The sequence below is a fragment of the Grampus griseus genome (genome assembly GCF_964374135.1).
Source record: "Grampus griseus genome assembly, chromosome: 3".
Taxonomy (NCBI): Eukaryota; Metazoa; Chordata; class Mammalia; order Artiodactyla; family Delphinidae; genus Grampus; species Grampus griseus.
In genome coordinates, this window is record NC_139019.1 from 72,305,939 (window position 1) to 72,327,449 (window position 21,511).

Here is a 21,511-nt window from a genome sequence, read left to right on the forward strand (position 1 = left end):
GTGGGGCTCCTTGGGGAGAACCTCTGCAATTGTAATTATTCTCTTCCATGTGTGTTGCCCACCTGAGAGTATGCAGCTCCCCCCCTCCTTCCCATCTCGATGTTGTTCCTTCTTCCTGTCTTTAGTTGTAGAACATCTTTTCTGCTAGTCTTCTAGCCTTTCTCATCAATAGTAACTGTGTAGATTGTTGTAATTTTGGTGTGCCCATGGGAGGAGGTGAGCTCAGGGTCTTCCTACTCCATCATCTTGGCCACTCCTCCCAGACTCACAGAGTTAAGGAGACAAGATGAGAGTCTTGGGAAACCAAGGCAGCTAGAGTTTGCAGGACAGAGTACTGGAGAAGAAAAAACTATAAAAAAGAACTCTGGAGATATGCAGAGGACTTGGGGAAAAGCATTTGAAAAAATAATGATTTAGGGCTTCCCTGGTGGTGCAGTGGTTGAGAGTCTGCCTGCCGATGCAGGGGACACGGGTTCGTGTCCTGTTCCGGGAAGATCCCACATGCCGTGGAGCGGCTAGGCCCGTGAGCCACGGCCGCTGAGGCTGCGCATCCGGAGACTGTGCTCCGCAACGGTAGAGGCCACAACAGTGAGAGGCCCGTGTACCACAAAAAAAAAAAAGAAAGAAAGAAAAAGAAAAAATAATGATTTACAAATTTTCAAATTTGTTGAAAGTGTAAACCTACAGATTCAAGAAGTTGAAAGAACTGCAATGAATCACAAACAGAAGAAACATAAAGAAACTGTACCAAGGCACATCATGATCAAATTGCTTAAAACCAGTGATAAAGAGAAAATATTAAAAGCAACAAAAATTACAAAAAAGAAATCATTTCATACAGCAGATTTCTTGTCAGAAATCATGTAAGTGAGGAGATAGTAGAAACCATGCTTAAGTACTGAAGGAGAAAAAAACCTGTTAACCAAAATATCTTTCAAAGTAAAGATGTTTTCACATATATTAAAGCTAAAATTATCACCAGATAATTTTCACAGATGTGACAACTAAAAATCAAATAACGAGATGATAGATTTTAACTTTAGCCCACAAAATCACATTAAATGCAAGTGGTGTTAAATATGCTGTTTAAATGGAGATTTTTCAAAATGAATAAAAAACAGGGCACAGCTATATGTTGCCTGCAAGAAGCATCCTTCAAATGTAAAGCCACATATATTTAGGTTAAAAGTAAAAAGATGGAAAAAAATTGGATTGACTGTATTAACATCAAGGTAGATATCAGAGCAAAGAATAATATAAGAGAGAAAGAAGTTTATTCCATAATAATAAAAGGGTCAGTTTGTCGAGAGGATATAGTAATTCTAAATATTCACATACTTAATAACAGAGCTTCCAAATATACCATGTAAAACTGATAGAATTACAAGGAAAAAATGACAAATTCACAATTACAGTTGGTAATTTAAAGACCTCTCTTTAATAACTGAAAGAAAAAGACCCAGAAAATCAGTAAGAATATAGAATATCTTTAAAATGTTATCATCCAACTTGACCTAATTGAGATTTATAGAACACTTCGCCCAGCAACAGTAGAATATACATTTTTATCAAGTGCACGTGGAATATAGGCTAGTAAATTTAAAATGATTCAAGTCATACAGAACACGTCCTGTGACTACAATGGAATTAAATTAGAAATCAACAACAGAAAGATTGATGGAACATCCTCAAATATTTGGAAACTAAATAGCTTACTTTAAAATAATTCATAGGTCAAAAAAGAAATCAGTATGAAAATTTCAGAGTATTTTGAACTGAATGAAAATGAAAACACGATATAAAAAAATTTGAAAGATTCTGTTAAAGCAGTATTAAGAGGAAATTTAAAGAACTAAATGCCTATATTAAGAAATATATGATTGCATAAAAAGAAAAACAATTTTTAAACTCAAAATAAATAATAAATAAATGATAAAGAGGAGAACAGAAATTACTGAAATAGAAAGAAGGAAAACAATATAGAAAATCAGTGAAACCAAGATCCAGTTCTTTAAGAAGATCAATAAAAGTATCAACCTTTAGCCAGAATGATCGGGGAATAAAAGAAAGTAGATCCAAATTACCAATATGAGGAAAGAGAGAAATGACATCACTACAGGAAAGATCTTAAAAAGATAATAAGGAAATATCATACATGACTTTACATCAATAGATTTGCCAGTCGTGGTGAAATAGACAATTTTTTTTAAAAGACGCAAATTACCAAAATTCATTCAAGAAGAAATAGATTGCCTGAATATCTCTATGTCTATTAAAGAAGTTGAATTTATATTTAAAAATCTTCCCACAAAGAAAATTATAGTCCAAAGGTGGTTTTACTGGTAAATTTTCTCAAACATTTAAGGAAGAAAAAATACCAATTCTACACAAATTCTTTAAGAAAATTTAAAAGGAGGAAATGATTCCCAGCTTACTCTCTGAAGCCAATGTTATCCTGATAACAAAATGAAACAAAGATATTACAAGAAAAGAAAACTATCAACCAATGTTCCTTATGAACATTGATACAGACATTCTTAATACAATTTTAGCAAATCAAAAGGATAATACATCACAGTAAAGTGATAACTATCCGAGTAATGCAAGGTTGGTCTAATATTCAAGTCTCAATCAATGTAATTTATCATTAACAAACAAAAATAGAGTGATATTTTTCAATATCTCAATAGAGAAATAGCTTTGTCAAAATTCAACATCTATTCCTGATAAAAACTCCCAACAAAGGAGGAATAGAAGGGGGAACTTTCTCAACCTGATAAGGGCATCTACAAAAAAAAAAACATAGCTAACCTCATACTTGTTTTAATTTATTGGGGCTTCCATTACAAAATCACAGACCAGATGGTTTAAATAGCAGAAATTTATTCTCTCACAGTTCTAGAGTCTGAAGTCTGAGATCAAGGTATTGGCAAGGTTGATTTCATTTTGACCCCTCTTTTCTTGCTTTTTAGATGTTCATCTTTCTCCTTTGTCTTCATATGATTTTTTTCCTCTGTATGTCTGGATTGCTGTATCCAAAATTTTCACTTCTTATAAGGACACCATTCATATTGGGTTAGGTCCCACCCTCAAGACCTCATTTTAACTTAATTACCTCTTTAATGACATCATATTTGAATATAATTACATTCTGAGATACTGGACTTTGGTACTTGGACATATGCATTTTGGGAGGACACAGTTCAGCTCATAAAAATACTTATGGTGAAAAACCAAATGTTTAGCCTTAAGATGAGAAGTAAAACAAGGATGTTCATTTTCACCACCTTTGTGTGTATATATACACTGTATCTGTATTTGTATCTATCTACCTGTCTATCTATCTATTCATCTGTCTATATCCAGTGAGTATAGTAAGGCAAGAAAAAGAACTTAAAGCCATTCTGATTTTAAAAAATAAGTAAAATTTCCTTTATTCAGAGATCCTTTATGTAGAAAATATAATGTTTTCTACAGAAGAACTATTCAAACTAGTTAAGTGTGTTCTATAAGTTTGCAGAATATATATACAGAATCAATATGCAATCAATACTTACAATCAATACAATATATAAAATTAATATACAAAATTAATTCATATGTATAGTCAATATACTAGCAATGAACAATCAGAAATTAAAGCTTAATGAAATACCATTTATAATAACAGCAAAATATAAAATACTGAGGGATGAATATTTTTTAAAATATATGAAGGACGTGTGCATAGAAAATTACGGAACACTCCTGAGAGAAATTAGAAAAGACCTAAATAAATGGAAGGATAAAATGTTCATGAGCCTCAAGAGTCAATATTGTTAACATGTCAATTCTCCCCAGGTTGAGATTCAACACAGTCCCAATCAGAACCCCAGCAGGACTTTTTTGTAGCAATTGAATACCTGGTTCTAAAATTCATATGGAGGGGCTTCCCTGGTGGCACAGTGGTTGAGAGTCCGCCTGCCGATGCAGGGGACGCGGGTTCCTGCCCCAGTCCGGGAGGATCCCACATGCCGTGGAGCGGCTGGGCCCGTGAGCCATGGCCACTGAACCTGCGCGTCCGGAGCCTGTGCTCCGCAGCGGGAGAGGCCACGGCAGTGAGAGGCCCGCGTACCGCAAAAAAATAAAATAAAATAAAGAAATAAAATTCGTGTGGAATGCAAATGACTTGTAATAACCCAAACAACTTAGGCAAAGAAGAAACTAGAGTCTAGTACTACCTGTTTTCAAGAACTACAGCTACAGTAATCAAGATGACGTAGTATTGTGTAAACGTAGACAAACTGATGAATGGAAAAGATTAGAGAGTTTAGAAATGGATCCCCATGTATATAGGAAAATATGCAAAGATAATTCAGTAGAGAAAGGGTAGTGTTTCAAAAAAATTACACTGAAAAAAGTGGTTATCCACCTGCAGAACAAAAAGCTTTGGACCATACTTTGTGTTGTATTCAGAATAGCTCAAAATTAATCAAAGACCTAATTTTAAAACCAAAAACTGTAAAACTTCTAGGAAACATATGAGAAAACCTTTGTGAATTTGAATTCGGCAAATTTTCCTTAGATATGATAACAAAAGTATAATCTATAAAAGGTCAAAAATGTATGACACAATTCGTAATTGGGTTTCATCCATGTTAAAAAGTTGTTTTTCAAAAGACAGTGTTTAGAGAATGAGAACACAAGTCACAGACTTGGAGAAAATATTTTCAAACAAGTATCTGATGAAAGACTTTTATCATAAATATAGAAAGTACTCATAAAACTCAATCACAGAAAAACAAACCAACTTTAAAAGTGGGCAAAAGAGTTAAGTGGGAATTTCTTCAAAGAAGAGATATGGATTGCAAATAAACACATGAAAAAATGATCAACATCATTGCTGATTAGGAAAATGCAAATTAAAACCACACTGAGGAACTTCTGTGTACCTATTAGAAAGGCTAAAAATTTAAAAGCTAACCATTACAAGTTTTAGTGAGAATGTGGAATAACTGGATACATACATTTCTCATGGGAATGTAAAATATTACAGCCACTTTGGTAAAATAATTGATCAGTTTCTTAAAATATTAAATACACACTTACCATATGATCCAGCCATTCCTCTCCTAGGTATTTACTCAAGATAAATGAAAGCATATGTCCATACAAAGACTTGTACGTTCATAGCAGCTTTCTTTGTAAAGCCCAAAACTGGAAACAACCCAAATACACATCAGCAGGTGAAAGGATATGTAATTAGAACACTATTCAACAATAAAAAGAGAATGAACCATTGATACATTATTTTGGATGAATTTCAAAATAATTATACTAAACGAAATAAACTAGAGAAAAAAGTACCTATGATTCCATTTGCATGCAATTCTAGTAAATGAAACTAATGTGTAGTGACAGAAAACAGGTTGTCTGGGGAAGTGAGGAGTGGTGGTGGTGGGGCGGGGGGGGGGGTGCTGCAAAGGTCATGATGAAGATTTGGGGATGAGGTATACATTAATTATCTTCCTTGTGAGGATGGTTTCACGGGAGTATCTATGTGTCAAAATCATACACTTCAAATATGTGCCATTATGTATTGTCTGTCAATCATACTTCAATAAAACTTTTTAAAATAGCACTTACTATGCTCAAAATCATGATAGGGTCTGTATGGGATACTGAATACTTGCTATGTTTTCCTTCTTAAAAAAATGTATTTCAAAATAATAATACTAGAGAATATGATTGAATTGTTGCCTTTAAGGAGTTGACAGTTTTCCAAGAGATTAAGGCTGATTTTTGTATAAGAGTTGGGAGAACTGGGTAGGAAAATCAATCCTTATGTTAATAAAATCCTGTTTTAAAAATTCAGAGGAAGGAAGAGTTATTTATGGTTGAAAGCAATAGCCGTATATTCATGACAGAGTTGACATTTCAACCACACCTTGAAAAATGGACTTTCAACAGAGAAAGATGAGAAACAATTCTAGCAACACAGAAGACAAAGAACAAAGGCAAAGCGTTGAGAGATGATGGAACGTGTTTTAGGGAATGGCAGTCAATGCAGTTAGAGTAGCAGGTTTGGAGTATGCAGGGTCCTGTGGAAGGTAAGCTTAGGAAGAGAAGGTGGGGCAGATGGGACTTGTAGACAAAGCCACTGCAATTCTGTTTCTTTGAATATTTCTTTGACTTCCACAAGCAGAACTACTCAGTCTTGACTTTGCATTCCCCTGATATTTTACCCCATATTCTATTACAACACCTGTTACATTTTTTGCATCATGTGTGTCTGGCTTCACCCATACGCACTCTCCTATTAGAAAGGACAACATTTGGCCCATTATAAATACTCGACAACACGTGCTGTTAACACTCTAAAAAATAGGGAAGTCTAGGAGTCTGTCATGATCAGAGTAGGCAGGCGGAATTTGAACTGCTCCTGTAAAAACTGAGTAGGTTTTGGGTAAGATGGAGAGTAGAGAGAAGAGCATTTCATAGAGAGAGGAGTGAGAATGTCCGTAGTAAAATGTGGAGGAGGGGTGGGGAGTGTATATTAAGAAGTACTGAGAATTGAGGTTTATAGGAAAACCAGTTTTTATTATTTGTTATTATTTAGCCCAAGTAAGAAAAGACATGTGCTATATTTTTTTATGTTTTTTTATCTTTATTACAGTTTTGTCCAGCAGTAAATAGTATATAATGTTGTCTCTTGTGTATAAAATTTTTTAATAGATCTTTATTGGAGCATAACTGCTTCACAATGCTGTGTTAGCTTCTGTTGTACACCAAAGTGAATCAGCCATATGCATACATATGTCCCCATATCCCCTCCCTCTTGAGGCTCCCTCCCATCCTCCCTATCCCACCCCTCTACGTCATCGCAAAGCACGGAGCTGATCTCCCTGTGCTATGCCGCTGCTTCCCACTAGCTAACTATTTTATGTTCGGTAGTGTACATGTGTTGATGCTACTCTCACTTCGCCCCATATTCCCCCTCCCATCCCGTGTCCTCAGGTCCATTCTCTATGTCTACATCTTTATTCCTGCCCTGCAACTAGGTTCATCAGTACCGTTTTTTTTTTTTATTCCATATGTATGCGTTAGCATACAGTATTTGTTTTTCTCTTTCTGACTTACTTAACTCTGTATGACAGACTCTAGGTCCATCCACCTCACTACAAATAACTCAGTTTTGTTTCTTTTTATGGCTGAGTAATATTGCGTTGTATATATGTGCCACGTCTTCTTTATCCATTCATCTGCCGATGGACATTTAGGTTGGTTCCATGTTCTGGCTATTGTAAATAGTGCTGCAGTGAATATTGTGCTACATGTCTCTTTTTGAATTATGGTTTTCTCAAGATATATGCCCAGTAATGAGATTGCTGGGTCATACAGTAGTTCTATTTTCAGTTTTTTAAGGAACCTACATACTGTTTTCCATTGTGGCTGTATCAATTTACATTCCCACCAACAGTGCAGGAGGGTTCCCTTTTCACCACACGCTTTCCAGTATTTATTGTTTCTAGCTTTTTTGATAATGGCCATTCTGACCAGCGTGAGGTGATACCTCATTGTAGTTTTGATTTGCATTTCTCTAATAATTAGTGATGTTGAGCATCTTTTCATGTGCCTCTTGGCCATCTGTATGTCTTCCTTGGTGAAATGTCTATTTAGGTCTTCTGCCCATTTTTTAATTGGATTGTTTGTCTTTTTGATATTGAGTTCCATGAGCTGTTTGTATATTTTGGAGATTAATCCTTTGTTGTTTCATTTGCAAATATTTTATCCCATTCTGAGGCTTGTCTTTTTTTCTTGTTTATGGTTTCCTTTGCTGTGCAAAAGCTTTTAAGTTTAATTAAGTTCCATTTGTTTATTTTGTTTTTATTTCCATTTTTCTAGGAGGTGGGTCAAAAAAGATCTTGCTGTGGTTTATGTCAAACAGTGTTTTTCCTATGTTTTCCTCTAAGAGTTTTACAGTGTCTGGTCTTACATTTAGGTCTTTAATCCATTTGGAGTTTATTTTTGTGTATGGTGTTTGGTAGTGTTCTAATTTCATTCTTTTACATGTAGCTGTCCAGTTTTCCCACCACCACTTATTGAACAGGCTGTCTTTTCTCCATTGTATGTCCTTGCCTCCTTTGTCGTAAATTAGGTGACCATAGGTGTGTGGGTTTATCTCTGGGCATTCTGCCCTGTACCATTGATCTATATTTCTGTTTTTGTGCCAGACCATACTGTTTTGATTACTGTAGCTTCGTGGTATAGTTTGATATCAGGGAGCCTGATTCCTCCAACTCCATTTTTCTTTCTCAAGATTTTGTTGGCTATTTGTGGTCTTTTGTGTTTCAATACGAATTGTAAAATTTTTTGTTCTAATTCTGTGGAGAAACCATTGGTAGTTTGATAGGGATTGCATTGAATCTGTAGATTGCTTTGGGTAGTATCGTCATTTTTACAATATTAATTCTTCCCATCCAAGAACATGGTATATTTCTCCATCTGTTTATGTCATCTTTGATTTCTTTCATCAGTGTTTTATAGTTTTCTTAGTACAAGTCTTTCACCTCCTTAGGCAGGTTTATTCCTAGGTATTTTATTCTTTTTCTTGCAATGGTAAATGGGATTGTTTCCTTAATTTCTCTTTCTGAGCTTTTGTTGTTGGTGTATGGGAATGCCAGAGATTTCTGTGCATTAATTTTGTATCCTGCAACCTTACCAAATTCATTGATTAGTTCTTGTAGTTTTCTGGTGTCATCTTTAGGATTTTTTATGTATAGTATCATGTCATCAGCAAACAGTGACAGTTTTACTTCTTCTTTTCCAATTTGTATCCCTTTTATTTCTTTTTCTTCTCTGATTGCCGTGGCTAGGACTTCCAAAACTATGTTGAATAGGAGTGGTGAGATTGGACATCCTTGTCTTGTTCCTGATCTTAGTGGAAGTGCTTTCAGTTTTTCACCATTGAGTATGATGCTTGCTCTGGGTTTGTCATATATGGTCTTTATTATGTTGAGGTAGGTTCCCTCTCTGTTCATTTTCTGGAGAGTTTTTATCATAAATGGTGTTGAATTTTGTCAAAAGCTTTTCCTGCATCTGTTGAGATGATCATATGTGTTTTTTTTCCTTAATTTGTTAATGTGGTGTATCACATTGATTGATTTGTGTATATTGAAGAAACCTTGCATCCCTGGGATAAATCCCACTTGATCATGGTGTGTGATCCTTTTAATGTGTTGTTGGATTCTGTTTGCTAGTGTTTTTTTCAGGAGTTTTGCATCTATGTTCATCAGTGATATTGGTCTATAATTTTCTTTTTTTGTGACATCATTTTCTGGTTTTGGTATCAGGGTGATGGTGGCTTCCTAGAATGAATTTGGGAGTGTTTCTCCCTCTGCAATTGTTTGGAAGAGTTTGAGAAGGATCGGTGTTAGCTGTTCTCTAAATGTTTGATAGAATTCGCCTGTGAAGCCATCTGGTTCTGGACCTTTGTTTGTTGGAAGATTTTTAAATAAGATTTCAATTTCATTACTTGTGATAGGTCTGTTAATATTTTCTAAGTCTTCCTGGTTCAGTCTTGGAAAATTGTACCTTTCCAAGAATTTGTCCATTTCTTCATGGTTGTCCATTTTATTGGCATATAGTTGTTTCTAATAGTCTCTTATAATCCTTTGTATTTCTGTGGTGTCAGTTGTGATTTCTCCATTTTAATTTCTAATTTTATTGATTTGAGCCTTCTCCCTATTTTTCTTGATGAGTCTGGCTAAAGCTTTATCAATTTTGTTTATGTTCTCAAAGAACCAGCTTTTAGTTTTATTGATCTTTGCTATTGTTGTCTTTGTTTCTATTTCATTTATTTCTGCTCTGATCTTTCTGATTTCTTTCCTTCTCCTGACTTTGGGTTTTCTTTGTTCTTCTTTCTCTACTTGTTTTAAGTGTACGGTTGCATTGTTTATTTGAGATTTTTCTTGTTTCTTGTTGTGAGATTGAATTGCTATAAACTTCCCTCAGAACTGCTTTTGCTGCATCTTATAGGTTTTGGGTCATCCTGTTTTCATTGTCATTTGTTTCTATATATTTTTTATTCTTTGATTTCTTCAGTGATCTCTTGGTTATTTAGTAGTGCACTGTTTAGCCTCCATGTATTTGTGTTTTTTACAGTTATTTTCCTGCAGTTAATTTCCAATCTCATAGTGTTGTGGTCAAAAAAGGTATTTGATACAATATCAGTTTTCTTAAATTTTCCAAGGCTTGATTTGTGATCCAAGATGTGATCTATCCTGAAAAATGTTCCATGTGCACTTGAGAAGAAAGTGTATTCTGCCACTTTCGGGTAGAATGTCCTGTAAATGTCAATTAAGTCTATCTGGTCTATTGTGTCATTTAAAGCTTGTGTTTCCTTATTTATTTTCATTTTGGATGATCTGTCCATTGATGAAAGTGGGGTGTTAAAGTCCCTTACTATTACTGTGTTACTGTCGAGTTCTTCTTTCGTGGTTTTTAGCATTTGCCTTATGTATTGAGGTGCTCCTATGTTGGGTGCATAAACATTTATAATTGTTATATCTTCTTGGATTGATCCCTTGATCATTATGTAGTGTCCTTCCTTGTCTCTTGTAACATTCTTTATTTTAAAGTCTATTTTTATCTAATATAAGTATTGCTACTCCAGCTTTTTTTGATTTCCATTTGCATGGAAAATATCGTTTTCCATTCCCTCACTTTCAGTCTGTATATGTCCCTAGGTCTGAAGTGGGTCTCTTGTAGACAGCATATATATGGGTGTTGTTTTTGTATCCATTCAGCCAGTCTGTGTCTTTTGGTTGGGGCATTTAATCTATTTACATTCAAGGTTATTGTCAATATGTATGTTCCTATTACCATTTTCTTAATTTTGGGGGGTTAGTTTTTGTGGGTCTTTTTCTTCTCTTGTGTTTCCCGCCTAGAGAGTTTTCTTTAGCATTTGTTGTAAAGCTCGTTTGGTGGTGCGGAATTCTCTTAGCTTTTGCTTGTCTGAAAAGCTTTCGATTTCTCCATCGAATCTGAATGAGATCCTTGCTGGGTAGAGTAATCTTGGATGTAGGTTTTTCTCTTCATCACTTGAAGTATATCCTGCCTCTCGCTTCTGGCCTGCAGAGTTTCTGCTGAAAAATCAGCTGATAACCTTATGGGGATTCCTTGGTATATTATTTTTTGTTTTTCCCTTGCTGCTTTTAATATTTTTTTCTTTGAATTTAATTTTTGTTGGTTTGATTAATATGTGTCGTGGTGTGTTTTTCCTAGGGTTTATCCTGTATGGGACTCTCTGTGCTTCTTGGACTTGAGTGACTATTTCCTTTCCCATGTTAGGGATGTTTTCGACTATAATCTCTTCAAATATTTTCTCAGACCCCTTCTTTTTCTCTTCTTCTTCTGGGACCCCTGTAATTTGAATGTTGGTGCATTTAGTGTTGTCCCAGAGGTCTCTGAGATTGTCTTCAATTCTTTTCATTCTTTTTTCTTTATTCTGCTCCTTAGCAGTTACTTCCAGTATTTTGTCTTCCAGCTCACTTATTCGTTCTTTTGCCTGAGTTATTCTGCTATTGATTCCTTCTAATGTATTTTTCATTTCAGTTATTGTGTTGTTCATCTCTGTTTGTTTGTTCTTTAGTTCTTCTAGATCATTGTTAAACATTTCTTGTATTTTCTCAATTCGTGCCTCCATCTATTTCTGAGATTCTGGATCATCTTTACTGCCATTACTCTGAATTCTTTTTCAGGTAGACTGCCTATTTCATCTTCAGTTATTTGTTCTTGTAGGTTTTTAACTTGCTCCTTCTCCTTCATCTGTGACATAATTTTTTGTCGTGTCTTTTTTTTTTTTTTTTATGAGTGTGATTGTGTTCCTGTCTTACTGGTTGTTTGGCCTGAGGCTTCCAACACTGGAGTTTGTAGCCTGTTGGGTAGAGCTGGGTCTTCATGCTGAGATGAGGACCTCCATGAGACCTCCCTCCAATGAATATTCCGTGGGGTCTGAGGTTCTCTGTTAGTCTAGTGGTTCAAACTTGGAGCTACCACCCCGCCTGACCCCTGGCTCATGAACCAAGATCCTGTAAGCCACATGGGGTGGAAAAAGAAAAAAAGAACAATAACAAAGTTAAAAAAATATATTAGACTAGGAAACTAACAGGTATGTTAGAAAGAATATAAAAGTAAAACTATAGATGAATCAACAACTGGAAGGTATAACAGTATCACAATAGTAAAAAAAGAGGAGGAGGGAAAAGAAAAAAATTGGGGGGGGGGCCCTTGGCTGTGGAGGGTGGGGCCTAAGCAAGGGTGAGGTTTGGGCCTGGGCAGGGCCTATGCTTTGGACCCACAGGGATGGAAGAGGCCCTGGGGGCTGTGAGGGGTGGGGCTTAGGCTCAATGGAACAGAAGGAGCCCAGGCTTGCCCCTCACCCCTGGTCTCAGAGGGTAGGAGACTTCACCTGGGAGCCCAGCAGGCTTTCTGGGCTCAACTGGGTGGGGCAAATGCCCTCCTCTCTGTTCCTGACCCTCCAGTCCAGAGGGCCTCTTCCACCTGCCTCTCCTGTTCTCCCCTTGGCCTCCTTCCCATGCCCCCAGGACCAATGCGGCTGGGCACAGTGGGGGGTCTTGGAGGGCAGGGGACTGGCCTGGGAGCTCAACAGGCTCTCTGGGCCCAAGTGGATGGGGGAAACGCCTTCTGCTCCTCTCCCGTTCCTCTGGGTGGGCCCCTCCCGCCTGCCTCTCCTGATCTCTCTTGGTCTCCCTCTTATGCCCCCAAGACCCACATGGCCTGCACAGGACTTTGGAGGGGATGTACCAGCCTGGGAATTCAGCAGGCTCCCTGGGCCCGAGTGGGCGGGGCGATTGCCCTCCACTCCTCTCCCTCTTCTGGATGGCTCCACATGCCTGCCTCTCCTGATCTCCCCGGCCTCAGGGATGCTGATCCTGTCTGGCTTCCACTTCTTCTCCCCACCTCAGTCCCCCCACATCTTATTGGTTCACTTGGGGGTTCCTCCCGTCTCCTTGGGTGTCAGGGTACCCCACCAGCGGCCGGCTCGCACCCTAGTTGTGGAGAGACGCTAACTCTGCCCCATATACATATATATATATATATATATATACATTTTTTTTTTTTTTCGGTGCGTGGGCTTCTCACTGTTTTGGCTTCTCCCATTGCGGAGCACAGGCTCCAGACGCGCAGGTTCAGCGGCCATGGCTCACAGGCCTAGCCACTCCGCAGCATGTGAGATCTTCCCAGACCGGGGCACGAACCCATGTCCCCTGCATTGGCAGGTGGACTCTCAACCACTGCGCCACCAGGGAAGCCCTGCCCCGTATATATTTTAAATGAAAAAAAAATTAGGTATTTCCTCCCTTGGTTATTATAGTAGAGCTCTAATCAACCAGAAGAAGAAAGAATTTTACAAGTTGTTAACAAAATATATCAGATACTCTCTTCTGGAAATATATATATATATTTTTTTTTTGGTTAAGACGTACATATATTATATCAATGTAGAATTAAGAGTAGTATTATATTTGCCACGGGCATTATGTTCTATTGCCATTGTGAACCTGTGGTGGCCCATGGGTTAAAAAAGATTGAGAAACAATGAACCAGAATTTCGGCACTTTGAGACAGGGCTCACGCTGGATGTAGCTTGGTGGGCAGCAGTGTGATGTTCTAGAAAGAACGCTGGCCTCTCAAATCAGAACACCAGGATTTGAATCCCACTTTAAAATTTGTTCAGTGACCCTTGAACAAGTTAGTTCCCCTATCAGACCTTCTTTCATCTTTAATTAAATTGGGATAAAACAATAATGACTTCACATCATTAATATGTGGCGCGTCTGCACGCACACACATGGACAACAAAAAAAAACAAGAAAACATGTAGCACCATGCTGGTGCATGGTACACAATTTTCCACCATAACATTCTTCATCTTGCATAGGTGGCATAATGCTCTGTAGATAGTAGGTATGCCAACACTTGCTTACTGAATGAATCAACACATGAATGACTGAGAACCATTGAAAAATTCCTTGCTTTCTGTTATGGTGTTCAACTTAGTGTATCCAGAGAACTGACTGAAAATAACCTTTTTCCTGATCATCTCTAGGTGTTTGAGTAAAAAAGCAACGGTAAAACTTCCTCTCTTCCTTGGTTATGTACCTTAAGAATATGTGAACTAAATATACTAGGAGATCTTATTTTATTTTACTTTAACCATTTAATTTATATTTTAATTCAGTTTAATTTTAGATAGGCCCCATGACACATAATCTGTGGTTCTCCAAGTATTCTTAGCTCATCCCTGTTGTAGTAATGTGTATTGAGAGCTCAGCCTTGTCTTGCTTACCAGCCTTCTCCCATACAGAGAGAAGCATTTCTCATATTTTAGAGAACATTCTGGAAGAATGTTCATAGTTTACAAAAGTAGGTATGTAACTGGTCTTATGATTTAGAAAAAGAGATTTAAACGTAATAAAATATGAAGAAGCCATATCTTAAAAATGGAATTTTGGATGTTAAAACTGTATTCTGGAAATAAATATAGTTTTAAGCAATAACTTGTACTAATTTGCTTCAAAGAAAAAATATTGAAAAGAATAAGAGTTATTTAAATTAGCATACCATTTATAAATAATTTCATAGTTAAAACTAAACACATTCAATTACAGTTTGGATTACACTATTGTTTTACCTAGCAAACCATTCAGGTTGATTCGTACAAAACTAGGAAATAAATTCAACACAATCCATATTATAGAATCTGAATTAGAGAGGCTCAAATTTATTATAAGTACACATATAAAGACTTTATGAAAAGATGCCACTTTGTGCAAATAAAAAGCATAAAATGTTAAAATTATTCTTTTTGTTTTTTGGATTTTTTTGTTTGGCTGAATCTCACAGTTCTGTGTTTCTAAGGTCTTTTAAGGCATAGTTTTCAGTTGTTTAGTGTTCATTGTTAGTGTTTTGGTGAAGGTGTTCAATGAATTTTTGTGAAATTTAGGAAGTTTAAATGTATGACCTATAATATATTACAATTCAGAAGTTTGAAGCTAAAATCTAGGGAAATCTAGGCGTGTTTTTAAAATAAGCTCTAATAATTCAAAAGCTATTTGTGATACATTCTGGAAAGGCAAATTTGTTGGCTTTATTTTTTCCAGGGAGCTAATTTGTACCAGATTGTTAGGATATAACCAGACATACATTTCTAGTGTCTGCTTTTTTTTTTTTAAATTGTGTGTTACAAATACTCCAAAACTAGAGTTAAAATAAACAAAAAGTTGAGTCAGGAATACTTCTCATTTAAAAAATAATCCTGGAATTTTGGAGTAGAAAGAGACTTTAGAGTTTATTTTTTCCAACTTCCTCCTCCTACTAATGAGGGAATTAGTCCCAGAAGGGTAAACTGACTTGTTTAGAGTCCATAGCTTGAAAAAGAAAAAAAAAAGGGAAAAGGTTTCCTTTTCTTCTATACTTGGTACAGGAAGTACTCAATAAATAATTACCAAGAGGGAAGTCAGCATGGCATGAGATATGTATTATTGTGAATTTATTAATTAGCATTTTGGTTCTTCTGTAATTGACTAAGGAGACTGGTTAAGGTAAGTTTTTCCCCATGAAATAGAGATGCTGGGAGCATGCAAGTTCTTATCCCAGATCCTGACATTCGCCACAATGATGCCATCCTGGGAACACTCCTGGGCAGAAATTTTCAAGACGATTTAACGTACACACCTTTGAAATAAAAGGTTTGGGGAGGGGTATATTTCATTTGAAAATAAAAACAATATTCTGATTTGATTTTGAGCACAGTATTCATTTTTTAAAATCCAAGAAACATTAATGACATTTGCATTTCCTTTTTAGAAGTTGAGAGATTTTGAGGCCTAAGTCAGCTACTTTTCTCCTTACAGCACCCCTCTGTTGTTTTGGAATCAATCATTCTTTCTTTCAACAATTATTTATTGAACATTTCAGGCATATTCCAGGCATAGTGGTAGTTTATTAAAACATTAAGTTAAAAAGACTTGGTCTGTGTCTGAAAGAGGAAGGGAATTTATTCCTTGAGAGGTTACAGTCCACTATTATTGCTCCAAATTTTCCCTTGCCATCTATACTTTCCATTATAAAATTTGACATAGTAGTCATATAGTAGAGAAAATGATAGATAGAAATCACAGGAGTGTTTCACTGCATTTATTTATCCATTTATTCAACAAGTATTTATTGAGTACCTCCAATAGAGACTTTGAGAGTACCTACTGTGTTCCAGACACTGGGCTGTGTGAGTGTGGGGTATACCAGTGAGTAAAACATTAAGTGATCCTGCCTTCATAGGGATTACATTCTAGTGGGTGACACTAACAATGACCAAGAAACATAAGAAATAAACAAATGACAGAGCATGTTAGAAAATGACAAGCACTGTTTAAAAAAGAAACAGAAAGGTAGAGTAGGGAGATCACATATGTGGGAAGGAGAGAAGAAAAGAGGGTGTAATTTTAAATAGTGTGGTCAAGAAAGGTCCCATTGTGAAGGTTACTTTTGAAGAAAGACTTGAGGGTAGTCGAAATAAAAATCCAAGAATTAGGGTAACCATAGGGTTTGAAATTTTACATTTATTTTAAGTCTATTTTGTTATATGTGTACTTCCTGACCAGAGGATGCAGATGATGGTAGCCTCAGAGCTTTTTTTCTTCTCTTTCTTTTCTCTCCTATTAGCTTTGACTTACACAAGGAATGGTATTTCCACTCTATTTTCTCTTTTGTACTTAACTAAAATAAATGTATTTCATATGATTTTTGTCCATCTGTAAGAACAGAGTTTACTTTGAGAATTTCCTCTTGACAGTCCGATGCAGTGTGTAGCATAATTTCATATAATTCATTGTTTCTTATAAACATAAAAATCCATGTATTGCCATTTTTAGAGTGACTTAGTCATCTCATTTTGGGCAACAAATCAAATTCTTTTCCCTTTGAGTCATTGAATCGTCGATTCAGATAAGAAAATGTTTTATTTTCTTAATATTCTTGAATGACTTTAACATGATTTTAAAATAAAAGTATTTGTTTCTTACAGATTGTATTTCTGGCATCTGCATATGCAAGTCCCCAACTCACGGAGGAGAGCTGTTCAGCCGTGGCTGCTGTCATACATTACCTGTATCTTTGCCAGTTTAGCTGGATGCTCATCCAGGTTGGTACCTCCTTTCCTCCCTCTGCCCCCTTCAGCTTTCCAATGTGTCTGGATGGAGTGGCCTTTATATCTGATATTCTTTATACTGAAATGGAAGCAATTCCATATATCCGTCACTGCATTCCCAGGAGATCAATGCAAGAGAAACCTTATAAGCTGTACAACATTAGAAAGTGTAGTGAATTTGAGGAAATGAAAAGAAATCTAATAGAGTTGGAAATAAGAGAATGGTAGGAGATGAGGCCCTATAAGGCACAGTAAGAAATTTTAACTTTTTTTCTATGAGAAGTCATAGAATTATTTTTAAGCAAGAGAGTGACATGATGAGATTTGGATTTTAGAAGGAACTCCCTGTTTGTAGTGAATTGAGTTCAGCAAAGAGTTGACATGGGAGCCAATTAAGTAGCTTTAGCTGTATTCAGGGGAAAGAACGTGGTGGTGTGAACCAAAGGGAGCAGAAGAGACAAAGGGAAGTGAACAGCTTCTAAGAATTGTTTTTTTAAACTAGAACTATAGGATGTAGAGATTGGTTATAAAGAACGCAGAAGGTGGAACCGAGGATGTCACCCAAGTTTCTGGCATGAATGAATGGGTAGATAGTGGTGCCTTGAACTAAAATAATGATCCCTGGAGACTGGGAGAAGATGATGGGTTATTTTTAAGGACATGCTAAGTGTGAAGTTCTTGTGAGATCTCCAATGGAGACTCAGGGAGAAGTGGAATATGCAGAGCTAAATCCCAGAACAGAGGTCCATGCTAGAGAAATACATTAGACAATTACTGACTTAGAGTTGGAAAATGGAGCCATTGCTTTGGAAGAGATCACTTTGGGAGAGGGTACAGAGTGAAACCCAAAGAGATCTAGCATACTGTCCTGAGGAACTAGTAAGGGCTGGGGAGAGATTTGAACTCTCCTTTTCTGACTAAAGTCCCAAATTCTCTCTATTGTCTAATGCTGATTTGCTTGATAAAGAAGGTGATGTGAGAGTTGGATCCACTTAAGCACTATTAATTTCACTAATTCAATAGCTCAACTAAGATGCTGCCTTCGAAAGTGATTTCTGCATGGTGGTATCGTTCCATCTTTCACGTGATAGAAATAGTTTCATATGTGTTTCTGAGTACGCAGGTGAAGTATACTATGTAAACAGATGCATTCAGGCTCTTGCATATTCTTTTCTCTTGTTGAATAAGAAGGATGTGGGATGTCTACCATCTGGCAATATTGGAGGAAGGTGAGGTGATACTATTACTAGAGAATACCATACAGATTCAAGGAAGGGATCTTTTCCCAAGTATCATATTATAGTTGTCTCTGAAGCAGAAGAAAACTGAACTGTTTAGTTAATAGAACTACTTGGAACAATTGGAGGCCTGCATCTGGGTTTGAATTCTGGCTCTGTTATTATCTTTGTAACCTTAATCAAGTTATTGACTCTCTCCAAGGTTTGTTTCTAAACCTGCATATGGAGATAATAATTCCTGCCTCATAGAATTATTGTCTTATAGCTCTTTGAGCAGCTCTAATTATGGAAAATTTATGGTGTTCTCCAGTCCCCCACCAAACAATTAAAAAATAAATCTAAACCATACAACATAAAATAAATACTTGCTGAAATTACAATAGCATTTGCAAGATTCTCTGACTCCCTTTAGTAGTTTATCTAAGTTGACCTTTTTATGTGTGCCCTGTGTATGTTGTCATTTATCTTCCTGAACTGAGGTCCATAGCGGTTTGCTGAAGGTCTTTGTCCATGTCCCTGACCTATTCAGTTCTTGATGAATGATCTGGATGAAAACACAGGGAGCTGTCTTATCAGGTATGCAATGATACAGAGCTGAAACAAGCTAAAACAGCAAGCTGCCTGTGTTAAGAGTACAGGTAGAACAAATATAGAAAACCTGTACTGCGACAGCTTGAAAATGAGAGTGCAAGAGGCATAATCTGATGGGGGTTAATGTAAACAACTTGAAATTTTAATTTAACCCAAACTCAGTAGCAATCAAATGTGTGACCAGATTACTTAAACCATAGCAACTACGGTAACTACAAAAACAACACAGACCTGGGTTACATTAATAACAGTATGAAGGCAGCTGGGGGAGCCATGTTTAAATTATAATCTACAATAGTCAGACAACCCTGGCTCCCTGTAACCACTTTCAGCAGGAATATTAACCAGCCAATGAGAAGTTGGAAGACAGTCCTATAAGAAACTTGGAGGCAGCTGGAGACAACTAACCTGGAAAGAACTTAGTGAGATGTGATGGCTGTCTACGGGTACTGGGAGGGCTGCTACAGGAAAGAAAGAATGGACTATATAGCTTCATCTGGAAGAACCAGAACAAATGGGTCAAAAATTAGGGAAGCAAATTTTGAATCACGTTAAGAACTTTTATAGTCAGTAAGAATTTCAAAGTTGAAAAAGCTATGTCTAAAAGTAGAGAACGTCCAATCACTGAAATATGTTCAAAATGGGGGAAATGACCAACTTTCAAATATGTTGTAGACAGATTTCCTGCTTTAGGGGATGGCATATAAAATTTCATCCAGCTTAATAGAGATTGCTGTATTCTGTATGTCTTCTTCCAGTTTTGAGTAAATATGATTGTGGCTGATGCACATTTAGTAAACTAATTAGATTTCTGTATGGCTGATGGTTTAGGAAAACTATTTAAAGTACCAGTGAAGTTTAATGTGTTTCAGATGGTACACCACACACTTTCATGGTTTGTGGTGTGACCACAAGGGAAAAATTCAATAACTTCTGATTCTAGGTAGGTTACTTCTAATGAGTTACTTTGTGGTCAGAGGTTGTCGCCTTTACTAACCTGTGTTTTCCTGTTTATAAAATACTGTCTGCTAAAATCTTTTTTTTTTAATGAGAATTCGTTTTTAAAACATTATTTAAAAGATCCAATCTTGTTAGTCAAACAGTTGAAAAAATTGAAAGAATATTAACATTTCAATAATTCTACTTTGTATTTCTAGCAATGTAGGAGAGAAATTGATATATGTATGTGTGCATAGCTTATGATGAAAAGTTAATCACTAACTTTTAATCATTGAGCTAAGCATGCAAGAATTATTTATTTTGATCTGTATTATATCTTCAATCTTAGAATAAATACATTTAAATGAATTTATCTTGAAAAGTTATTTTACTTTTACATCATACTTTTAATACATTGTAGTAAAAAGGGATTCTATTTTAGAGTAGGTAAAGAGCAATTTTGTTGGTAAACATGTTACATAACTTCTCTGAGCCTAGATTTTCTTATTGAATGATTAGATTTGTAATAACAATACCTCTCTTTGAGGATTGTAAAAAGACAAAATGAATGAATACATGGAAAGAGCTTGGAATGACTCCTGGTACAGACTGCACACTCCATACGAATTTACCCATATTATCGGCTAAGCAAATATGTAGACTAATAATTCTTAGATTTTGAAACATGTTGAAATACTCTGTTTTTCCAGTATAATTTACACTTTTTTTTTTTTTTTTTTGGCAAAAGAGAATTAGCTTGATATAGGAGAACGAGAGGGCTGACAGTGTGAGGCAGACATGAGCTGAAAAGCCTTAGCAAGCTGATAACCTCTAACCTCTTTACTGAAGTGCACGTGTGGCTCATAGCAGGCTCCAGACCAGAGCTGGTGGCCTTTACTGTTTCTTTAGACGTCCCCTTTCCTGAGTGTTTCTTTAGGCTTCCCCTTTCTTTGACAGGGAAGTCACACTGTGCATGATGGGAATAGAGTAACAAATTATTTTGCATATTTTTTTAGAAGTATACAACTCACAAATTCCTTTTTGCCCATGGAAATTGAGTTAGCCTTCTGTTTGCTCTTCATGTAAGATCACTCGGAAATTACTGAAACAGCAGGGTTATGTCTACTCTAAGAAAAATTGACAGTGAGAATTTAAGCTCTCATGGTACTTTTGCTCTATTTTCCTAGTTATTGTTCTAACTTTTGTTTCTTTTTTCTGTTTTGATTGGCTTTCATTTTAGAAATAGCATATACTAATTGTACAAAACATAATCAAACACTATAGAGAAATATTAAATGAAAAGTACATCTATTTCTCCCTCTTTCATATGCTCTCCACTCTCTGCTCTACCCTCAACCCTACTCCCAAAGTTAAACACTGTTAATGGTTTCCTGTGTATGCCTCCAGATATATTCCACAAGTATATAAATATTTATAAATATATAAAGAAGCACATGTGTGTGTTTGTGTGTATATAGTGTATATATGTTTATAGTGTGTGTATATATATATATATATAAATATATATATA

At 36.2% G+C, this 21,511-nt stretch overlaps 1 protein-coding gene across 1 annotated transcript in view; it reads left to right on the forward strand.

Moving 5' to 3' along the window:
* Positions 1 to 21,511, forward strand: part of ADGRV1 (adhesion G protein-coupled receptor V1) — a gene marked incomplete at its 5' end in the record, with an annotated part of 563,397 nt that overhangs the window by 374,303 nt on the left and 167,583 nt on the right. Inside the window, one exon of the mRNA XM_082650308.1 lies at positions 17,090 to 17,206. Coding sequence (XP_082506434.1) covers positions 17,090 to 17,206 — 117 coding nt within the window. The remainder of the gene's footprint in view (positions 1 to 17,089; positions 17,207 to 21,511) is intronic.